Source organism: Colias eurytheme, chromosome 6, assembly GCF_061535395.1.
Source record: "Colias eurytheme isolate Ceu_HAF_F1 chromosome 6, ilColEury1 Martin Lab GWU primary, whole genome shotgun sequence".
NCBI lineage: Eukaryota > Metazoa > Arthropoda > Insecta > Lepidoptera > Pieridae > Colias > Colias eurytheme.
In genome coordinates this window covers 8,742,805-8,754,117 of record NC_142985.1, presented here as the reverse complement: position 1 = coordinate 8,754,117, position 11,313 = coordinate 8,742,805, and the positions used below count along the sequence as shown (strand labels likewise).

Here is an 11,313-nt window from a genome sequence, read left to right as displayed (position 1 = left end):
AAATTTGTTGCTCCTCACATCGTTCACCGGCACAGTGTACAGAGCCAGCAACAAAATAGAAACCGGAAGTAGAGTTAATTTTTAAACCGGTTTGCTAGAAAATCGTCCACGCCAGCTTAACTGTCGATTTTCGGTAGTGAAACATAAAAAAAAAATTTGTTGCTCCTCACATCGTTCACCGGCACAGTGTACAGAGCCAGCAACAAAATAGTTAAATTGAACAAGCGCTCTTAGACAATATTATAATATATAAGTGCTTTCGCGGTTTTGCGTACAAAATAATATTGTCATTGTAGTACCCTCGGACGGTGAAGTGGTGAGTGTACCAAAGTACATGAAGATTAATAAGAATAATTATTGTGTTATCGTCTCCTCAAGCACGTAAACACTTCTTTGCAAGAAAAACGGGCACCTTAGATTTTCTCACGTATTTTTAGTATAAACAGTTGTTAAAGGAATTTGATGCAATAAAATAAAATAAATATTATTTACTGCTGGCGTGGACGATTTTCTAGCAAACCGGTTTCAAAATTTACTCTACCTCCGGTTTCTATTTTGTTGCTGGCTCTGTACACTGTGCCAGTGAACGATGTGAGGAGCAACAAATTTTTTTTTATGTTTCACTACCGAAAATCGACAGTTAAGCTGGCGTGGACGATTTTCTAGCAAACCGGTTTCAAAATTAACTCTACTACCGGTTTCTATTTTGTTGCTGGCTCTGTACACTGTGCCGGTGAATGATGTGAGGAGCAACAATTTTTTTTTTTATGTTTCACTACCGAAAATCGACAGTTAAGCTGGCTTGGACGATTTTCTAGCAAACCGGTTTCAAAATTAACTTTACTTCCGGTTTCTATTTTGTTGCTGGCTCTATACACTGTGCCGGTGAACGATGTGAGGAGCAACAAATTTTTTTTTTATGTTTCACTACCGAAAATCGACAGTTAAGCTGGCGTGGACGATTTTCTAGCAAACCGGTTTCAAAATTAACTCTACCTCCGGTTTCTATTTTGTTGCTGGCTCTGTACACTGTGCCGGTGAACGATGTGAGGAGCAACAAATTTTTTTTTTATGTTTCACTACCGAAAATCGACAGTTAAGCTGGCGTGGACGATTTTCTAGCAAACCGGTTTAAAAATTAACTCTACTTCCGGTTTCTATTTTGTTGCTGGCTCTGTACACTGTGCCGGTGAACGATGTGAGGAGCAACAAATTTTTTTTTTATTTTTCACTACCGAAAATCGACAGTTAAGCTGGCGTGGACGATTTTCTAGCAAACCGGTTTCAAAATTAACTTTACTTCCGGTTTCTATTTTGTTGCTGGCTCTGTACACTGTGCTGGTGAACGATGTGAGGAGCAACAAATTTTTTTTTTATGTTTCACTACCGAAAATCGACAGTTAAGCTGGCGTGGACGATTTTACTAGCAAACCGGTTTAAAAATTAACTCTACTTCCGGTTTCTATTTTGTTGCTGGCTCTGTACACTGTGCCGGTGAACGATGTGAGGAGCAACAAATTTTTTTTTTATGTTTCACTACCGAAAATCGACAGTTAAGCTGGCGTGGACGATTTTCTAGCAAACCGGTTTCAAAATTAACTCTACCTCCGGTTTCTATTTTGTTGCTGGCTCTGTATACTGTGCCGGTGAACGATGTGAGGAGCAACAAATTTTTTTTTATGTTTCACTACCGAAAATCGACAGTTAAGCTGGCGTGGACGATTTTCTAGCAAATCGGTTTCAAAATTAACTCTACTTCCGGTTTCTATTTTGTTGCTGGCTCTGTACACTGTGCCGGTGAACGATGTGAGGAGCAACAAATTCTTTTTTTATGTTTCACTACCGAAAATCGACAGTTAAGCTGACGTGGACGATTTTCTAGCAAACCGGTTTCAAAATTAACTCTACTTCCGGTTTCTATTTTGTTGCTGGCTCTGTACACTGTGCCAGTGAACGATGTGAGGAGCAACAAATTTTTTTTTTATGTTTCACTACCGAAAATCGACAGTTAAGCTGGCGTGGACGATTTTCTAGCAAACCGGTTTAAAAATTAACTCTACTTCCGGTTTCTATTTTGTTGCTGGCTCTGTATACTGTGCCGGTGAACGATGTGAGGAGCAACAAATTTTTTTTTTATGTTTCACTACCGAAAATCGACAGTTAAGCTGGCGTGGACGATTTTCTAGCAAACCGGTTTCAAAATTAACTCTACTTCCGGTTTCTATTTTGTTGCTGGCTCTGTACACTGTGCCGGTGAACGATGTGAGGAGCAACAATTTTTTTTTTTTATGTTTCACTACCGAAAATCGACAGTTAAGCTGGCGTGGACGATTTTCTAGCAAACCGGTTTCAAAATTAACTCTACCTCCGGTTTCTATTTTGTTGCTGGCTCTGTACACTGTGCCGGTGAACGATGTGAGGAGCAACAAATTTTTTTTTTATGTTTCACTACCGGAAATCGACAGTTAAGCTGGCGTGGACGATTTTCTAGCAAACCGGTTTAAAAATTAACTCTACTTCCGGTTTCTATTTTGTTGCTGGCTCTGTACACTGTGCCGGTGAACGATGTGAGGAGCAACAATTTTTTTTTTATGTTTCACTACCGAAAATCGACAGTTAAGCTGGCGTGGACGATTTTCTAGCAAACCGGTTTCAAAATTAACTCTACTTCCGGTTTCTATTTTGTTGCTGGCTCTGTACACTTTGCTTGTGAACGATGTGAGGAGCAACAAATTTTTTTTTATGTTTCACTACCGAAAATCGACAATTAAGTTGACATGGCCAGTGTTATTTTTGGCGCCAATGAAAAAAATTTAAAATTTTCACTGTTTTTATGCAGCAACAAATTAGCAACAAATTCATCTGCATTTTTGGAACGATCCATCCCTTTTTCCGATTTCTGCACGCTACCTTAACGTTAAGCTAGAACTGTTGCTGATTTTCAGCGAACGGGTTGAGCAACAAAATCGTCATTATAGCAACTAATTAGCAACAAATAAGCAACAAATTCTGGTGTTGTTTTTTTTTAATTTCGCTAATTTTTCATCGCCAGCTTTACGTACCTAAAAATTTGACCAGTAGTTTTGAGGTCTTTTTGTGCATACACAATCAAATCTTTCCTTTTTACAATATTAAGTATAGAAAAAGTTTGAGACGATGTAATAAAAGTTTCACTTTAAAAGATTTTAATAATGTAGGTAATATCTTAAAAACTAAAAAATAACTCAGTAGGTTTTAAGTACCAGTCATCACACCACTTGTCTCATGACAGTCTAGGTCTCTAGAGCATTATGTCAAAAAAGATATTGTGAAGCATATAGCAATTAGATTAATCGGTCAACAGTAAGGGGGTACAATTTCAATTACTACCTTGTACCTAAAAAAAACAAACAGGATGAGCTAAATAAAATCTATACTATAATATTATAAAGCTGAAGAGTTTGTTTGTTTGTTTGAACGCGCTAGTCTAGGGAACTACTGGTCCGATTTGAAAAATTCTTTCGGTGTTAGATAGCTCATTCATCGAGGTAGGCTATAGGGTATATAATATATATCACCACGCTTCGACCAACAGTATTGGAGCCACGGGGGTGAAACCAGGGATGTTAGGGAGCTCCGTAACCGTAACCGAAACTATCGGATATCCGATATAAAAAAATATCCGTAACCGTAACCGAATCCGAAATAAAAGTTTCGGATAATATCGGATAGGGGCGGAGCTTAATTGAGACACGTTGACTTGTTGTTTTGATCGGCCGGGCGCAGCCGACACACAAGCCGCGCGCATTACAGTTTTATTTTAGGTACATAAGATAACACTCAATATTTATCTATACTTAATATTATAAAGCTGAAGTCTTTGTTTGTTTGTTTGAACGCGCTAATCTCAAGAACAACTGGTCCGATTTGAAAAATTATTTAGGTGTTAGATAGCCCATGTATCGAGGACGGCTATAGGCTATATATCATGACGCTAAGACCAACAAGAGCGGAGCAATGTGGGTGAAACCGCAGGGCACAGCTAGTTTATAATAATTTTCATTTTAAATACACACTGATTGTAATTCAAAACTCACAGACTGATTGTAATTTTTACCAAATGGTAACATATAAATAAAACCATTATAATATTAGCTATTTGTATTTTACTTTTGAAATTCCTTAAAATTTTAATATCCGTAACCGAAATTATCCGAAACTAACGGATAATCCGAAATAATTTCATATCCGTATCCGTAACCGTATCCAGTATAATAATCATTCCTATATCCGTATCCAATCCGTATCCGAAACTTCATATCCTTAACATCCCTGGGTGAAACCGCGCGGAGCAGCTAGTTGTTTAATAAAAAGATTGATGAATTATTTACCTTTGCAAATACTGTTGGGATAGCATCATCTCTCAATCAAACAATGTTTAAAGTCTTATTAAATGCGCTCTCTTCAAAGTGCAATGAGCACACATTAATGTTTTTAGTTCCTGGCCGGATATTTTCTATGCCAATCTTTTCCAACCATGCCTTTCGCCAGGATTCGTTACTTGGTAAACTAAAACGAGAAAATATACAACAATATATAACTTCGCACGTAATTAATAAACAAATTAATAATTTATCGATAAGGTGTTTATGCGATGATGTTCGACACTAGCACTCATGTTTATGTTTTCGATGCAAATGAAATAAGGAGAATATTGCGGGTTTCTACAGCTCATAATAACTAAGACGATTAAATGTAAAATGATTAAAAGATTTCTATACACTTGATAATAAATACACTTTAATATAAGCAACAATTTAACAAAATGTTAGCCACTTACCGTTGAAAGGTTAGATTCGGCCTGTTTTTGCTTTGGCATAGGCCACAACCTACTATAGAACACTTCATGGTACCTATTATTATTTTCAATTATACTTATTACACTCGATTATGGTCGAAAAACACTGGAAAATCATAAAAATTTCACAATTACATCTTCTCACATGTAAACAAAACCGTATACTAAGATGGCGTCCGCGCAGCAAAGGTACCAGTGTTGCCAACTCGGATTTTAAAAAAGGCGTAGGTCAGATAAAGAAAATTATGTAGAAATGTGAAATTGCCATATAGAAAATACGTAGATCTACGTACTTTTTTTCTGAGTGAAATTAAGAGAGTAGGGTAGGTAAAAGTAAATAAAACGACAATTTATATTACCCTAAAAGTAGTAGACAGCAGACAAACAATAAATTTAAAAATAAATTACTGTGAGCAAACAAAAAATCTACCTATGAAATAAGGTCTACCAGAATCTCAGGGCAAATATAAAATCATTTATTTATATAGATATTTATATAATTGCACATAGGGTATGAAATAAATAAGGTTAAATAATGAATGGATTAATATATTTGTGTATAAAGTTTGGCTTATTTGCCATGAGATTCTGGTAAACTTATACCACCTGTACTTAATTTAAACAAGTTTACTTTCAGTATCATAACTTTATTTAAATTATTATTTTTTTATTATACAGTATCCTTTTCAGGCAAATTAAATTTATACATATTTTTATTAAAATGCTTGAAGTTGAAAAATAATATTTTTTTAGGTTATGAAGATTCACTTTGACACTTTGACGGTCACGCGGGTCACGTCACATTTCATTTTTTTTTTTTAATTTATGGCTCCTCCGTTTCAAATGAATGGCGCGACGTGTTGAGTGGCGAGGCGAGGGGTGTGCGTTAGTATGAAACGGAACGTTTATTAATTTTTTTTTGCGAAAGTAAAGGTAATTATGCCCATTCAGTCTATTTTGCAAATTTGAATAATTTTGATAGAAAATACGTAGATTCTGGGACTAAAATTCGTAGGTTTGCAAGAAAGGTTTAAAGTACGTAGATCTACGTAAAAAGACGTAGAGTTGGTACCACTGAAAGGTACATCGATGCCAATGAAGAGAGCGCTAATAAAAAGAGTGTAGATGCTTTTTCTAAGGTAAAACCACTGTTGTGAGAAAGAGATGGGTATATCATTATTATTTCCGCGTCAAATTGAACAATTACGGCAGTTCCATAGGATTCTTTGTTCTGAGGTCAACACATAAATGACGCTTGTCAATGAAATATGACGATCTTGTGAGCTGTCGTCTGTCAAGTCTTCTGTCTTGAACACGAGAGATTTTTGGTTATTTTGTGAAAGGATAAAGTAAATAACGTAAATCATGAGTTATTCTAAATTTGATCTAACGTTTAAAATAGGTCAATACCTAGATCGACATCTCGTGTTCCCTTTATTAGAATTCTTGGCAGCAAAAGAGGTAACATGCATGTTCCCGTATTTCGATGCATAACCGGGTATAAAGTCTTTATAAAATCTTTGTATTTTGTTTTCAGACGTATGATCAATCAGAATTACTGCAGGCAAAACTGGAAATCTTAAGTAAAACTAACATGATAGATTACGTGATAGACATAAGAAGGTTGTTGTACCCTGATGAAGATACCCCAGAAGTAAGTTTCTATGATTGTAAATATTTTATATAATCGCATTATTTATATAAATCAAGAGTACCTAAAAGATGCCACATACAATGTCATTATAAATATAATTTGTATGTTGATAGTATTTCACTGTGTTAAATTTGTTATTGTAAGATACATGATGTTAATTTATATCATTACTTCTTATCATTTCAGAATACAGTTTTATTATTTCAATGTGACTGTTTGTTTCCATTATTTTTATTTATTAACATTAAAGGTGGCATTATTAACATGATTTAAATGTAAATTTATGTTGAAACAGGAAATCAAATCCCGCAGAGGTGTTGTACTATCACAGTTGCAAGAGCTTCAAGATGCAGTTGAACCAGTACTGAGATTAATGCAACGTGATGATGTCATGAAGACAATGGAAACCATGAGGGATCCTAAAACTCTCATCAATTACTTGACAACAAATAAGGAATTTGAGGTAAATACCTATTCAAAATTAGTACTTAACATTTTTATTTTTCTTATTTGTTTATTTGATTATAATGAATAACCATACACAAGAAAAGGATTAATTAAATGAAACAATTGTAATTTTTTTCAGTTCAAAATTGATATGATAGACAGCATGTATCGGCTGGCAAAATACCGATATGAGTGTGGTAACTATGTGGAGTCTGCTTCATACCTCTACTTTTGCCAATTGGTCATGTCACCTACTGATAAGGTAAAAATTTTCAATATTCTATTTATCATAAAAATTTACATTACAAAATTGCATAGAGTTGCAAAATAATATACAATTGAGTTTAAACTGCAGTTGATTATTCTAACGCAATCTGTTGAATTTTGTTAATTACTATAATATATGCTTGTTACTTCTTTTGCGTTCAAATTATAAATCTTAACCAATAGTAGTAACACAAACCACCCAGCGTGCAATATTACAATACATTGGCCACGGGAAAGCAGTACTTGAACAACTTGGCAGCTGCAATTTGCAAGCCTGAGCCATTTATTTGTTTGTTTAGCTGAAATTTAACAAACCACCCATATGTTTAACAGTGGCAATACGAGCAAGGCACGAAACAGAGCTTCACGCGGCAAATGCCACGCAGGATGTTACTGGGCTTCTACTCATTTTTAATGATACAAAACAGCAATCTTTAATTTATTTCGTATATTGTAAATAAATCAGTATTATTGTCACACATGACTTCACTGCTTAATTATATCTTGAATCGTAAGTTTCACTGTCTTCAATTGAATTCCTAAAAGTATGAAGAATTGTATAATAGTTTTAATTTAAAAACGTACAATAGGTTATTAAATACATAAGAAATACATACAAGCTGTTGTAAAGCATAAGCTGATTGAAAGATGGGTGGCATAGATTTCGATGTGCTTGAAGATGCGTTACTCCTGGAAAACATTGCGCACAAGTCTCACATTGATACACCATATTTGGTGTCAAATTAGTCTCTGCTTCATTACATACCTTTAGGATAAAATGGCCCACTTTATATCTGAAAAAAAGTTATTGGTATAAGCTTTTCAATCGTAATATAAATCTTGTTAATAACAAATCCCCTTACCTGTGATTATATAAATAATCATAGCTTCTAAATTTGCGATCGCATGCATTGCATAGTAGCATTTTTGGTAAAGAAAACTTATAGCACATGAGTAGCCAAGGACATAAAATCCAATGTTTTTCAGCCATCTTATAGGAATCAAAAGATAGGTTGCATGCATTACAATTGTAATTTTTATCGGTTGTGTGGGTTCTGGTGTGCTTTAGCAGTCTTGGTATACTTGTGTAGACTTTCTCACAAAACTCACATTGCAGGAGTAAAGATGTCTTTATTTCTTTAACGCAATCTGTATTATTAGGCTTGCAACAATAGGTTGAATGCTTTAACGCTAATTCCCGATGAGGCCAAACTTGGAAGCATTCTGTACAAGTAAAAATTATCTGCCAACGTGGTTGCTTGTTGATACCTGCATGTCTCATAGAATAATGTCGTCTGAGACCTGTTTCATAAACGAAAGATTTTCCACATAAATTGCAGGGATACGATCGCATTGGCCTTGGGCAATTTATATCGAATAACTCTTTCTTTTTTGTGTATATCAAGGTTCTATTCAACTTATGAATATTATCCAATAATCGAGCATTGTTTTCTTTTACTTTTTCAAGACTGTGTTCTAGTAAATTGACATCTGGTTCATAATTGTCTTGAATTCTTTTATTGGATATACTTTCTATACTTGAAGTTAATTTAAGTGGACTTTTCTCCGTTTCATTTTTTTTAATATGCAATTGTGATGCATTGCTGATATTTAAACTGTTTATTTCTTTTGCACATTTTTCGATGTTTAGGTTGGTATCATCGTCAACTGAAACGATTTGCACAATCAATCGAGATTTTTCTATATCTTTCTTTTTTACGTCAATTTTACCTTCTAGCCATTCACCAAATGTACATTCTTCGTCTTCATTTTGCCCGATAATAATTGATAATGACTTTGAATTAATACCGTTCTCTAATTTGTGTATAATTAATTTTGTCGACATGTTGCTCCGGCAGCAGCAGATAAATTGTCACGCTCACGTCCAATATTTTTTTACGAGAGATTGTCAACATAAAAAAATGAATAAAAGCAAGGCATAACAAAAAGGTTTTTATAAATAGAAATTAGTGATAAAAATTTTTTAATTATGATGGACCGGATATTTTTCTCTTTTTCCAATACGTTTATCTCTATTTTTGTGTCATAGTCATGAACGGTAAACTTTAGGGAAAATCAAATTTAGGGAAAGATATTTTAACTCGGCTCGATACGCCAAACGGGCTAAGTGGACTAAATAAATATGGTCAATGCTTGTCAATGTTACAAGTTGTAATCTTAAGGTTACAAAGTTAAAATGAAGCTTTGACTAATCAATTATGTATTACCATATTTTAGAACTATCTACCTGTATTGTGGGGCAAGCTTGCTAGCGAAATTCTCGTGCAAAATTGGGATGGAGCTCTCGATGATTTGACGAAACTTCGCGAATTCATCGACAACGGTGGCGCGGGAGCCACTGCTAGCAACATGCAGGCTCTGCAGCAACGCACTTGGCTCGTACACTGGTCACTGTTTGTGTTCTTCAACCACGTCAAGGGACGTGACCTGATCATTGAGATGTTCTTGTACAGACCATTGTGAGTATTTGAAGTGCGATTTTCGTAATAGTTTCAGGAAAAACGAAAGTTTCAGTATACCAGAGCCATTCAAGATTTTAAACCATAGAGCATTTTCAAGATTTTAACCTTACCCTATGACATATCTCCGTATAACGCATTTATTATTTTTCCACAGGTATTTGAACGCAATCCAAACCATGTGTCCCCACATTCTCCGTTATTTGGCGACAGCCGTTATTATAAACCGTTCAAGACGGAACGCCCTCAAGGATCTTGTAAAAGTTATCCAACAGGAGGCTTACACTTACAGGTATGTGAGTTAGGGTAGATGCTTATGAATTTTACAAAATAACATGCATTTCGCATGGATTTTTTCCACCATATCTATAGATGTCGCTATTGACACAATATTTTTCAAACTGCAATTATTATTTAATTAAAATTTCAGGGATCCGATCACCGAGTTCATTGAGCACTTATACGTCAATTTCGATTTCGAAGCGGCACGCAGAAAGTTGAACCAGTGCCAGGCTGTGCTCTCCACAGATTTCTTCCTTATCGCGTGTCTCGAAGAATTCGTTGAGAACGCTAGGTTGATGATTTTCGAAACCTTTTGCCGTATCCACCAAGTTATCAGTATTGGGTAAGTGGGAACTTTACTTCGATTTCTTCCCCTTTACTGAAGTTATTAATATAATCGATATATTTTAGACAAATTAACTAGATAGGTACATTTTTAAAACTATATGTTTCCCGCGATTTCACGCTCGTATAAAACCACGGGAAAAAGTATTCAGACCTTCAGGATCAAATTTTTAAATTATATTTGACCTTGTCTTTATATTTTCATACCAATTAATTCATATAATTTTATCCAAATCATTGCTATGGTTTACCTGAGAAAATGTAATACATAGACAGACATAGTTTCGTGTTTAATAATAATATTATGAATTTTTTGCTGCAGTCTTAAAATAGGTAAATTCTATAAGTAAATGATTTTTATGAAAATATAATTGACCATTCTTTTACAGAATGTTAGCAGAAAACTTAAGTATGCAACCGGACGAAGCGGAGTGCTGGATCGTGAATTTGATCCGTAACGCGCGTCTAGACGCAAAGATCGACTCGAAGCTCGGCCACGTGGTGATGGGCGCACAGCCGCTGTCACCGTACCAACAGTTAGTTGAGAGAATCGACTCCCTGTCCGTAAGGTCAGAAGCATTGACGTCACTGGTGGAAAGGAAACAGAAAGTTCGCAATCAAGACGTAAGTGACCTAAATGTTTTATAGTATGGTTTACAAATTACAATGCATATCTTATGTAGGCTAAATGGTTTGTAAATTTACATAAAATAAGAATTATAGTCTCAATTTATTTTACCATAAAAAATATTATGTTAAATTAATATAACTTCAAGCATGGAAAGTAAATGTAGTTTGGTTTGGAATAAAATAAAAGGTAATGGCATGTGTATAATATGATTTTTTCTCATTGCAGATACGCTGGGGAGCACAAGAATTCTAAGCCAAGTGTAATTTACGGTGTCTCAAATTTGTTCATTTTTGTAAAATGATAAAGTTTTATAAAATATACATATTCTTACCACACTTTGTTTTTTATTATGGTGAACTTTCCCAAATAC

At 34.8% G+C, this 11,313-nt stretch overlaps 2 protein-coding genes across 2 annotated transcripts; one reads left to right on the top strand and one right to left on the bottom strand.

The window, feature by feature from the left end:
* The first annotated feature begins 6,109 nt into the window (after positions 1–6,109).
* On the top strand, positions 6,110–11,278 carry eIF3e (eukaryotic translation initiation factor 3 subunit e). The gene is made up of 9 exons (XM_090102992.1): positions 6,110–6,298; positions 6,375–6,491; positions 6,787–6,954; positions 7,078–7,200; positions 9,444–9,685; positions 9,843–9,977; positions 10,116–10,310; positions 10,702–10,936; positions 11,169–11,278. Exons 1-9 carry the CDS (start codon positions 6,203–6,205, stop codon positions 11,193–11,195), a joined length of 1,338 nt encoding a protein of 445 aa, XP_089959118.1. The 5' UTR covers positions 6,110–6,202; the 3' UTR covers positions 11,196–11,278.
* LOC149907872 (uncharacterized) lies at positions 7,844–9,221 on the bottom strand. Its single transcript, XM_090102993.1, has one exon. It carries the CDS (start codon positions 9,049–9,051, stop codon positions 8,065–8,067), a length of 987 nt encoding a protein of 328 aa, XP_089959119.1. The 5' UTR covers positions 9,052–9,221; the 3' UTR covers positions 7,844–8,064.
* Positions 11,279–11,313: the final 35 nt, after the last annotated feature.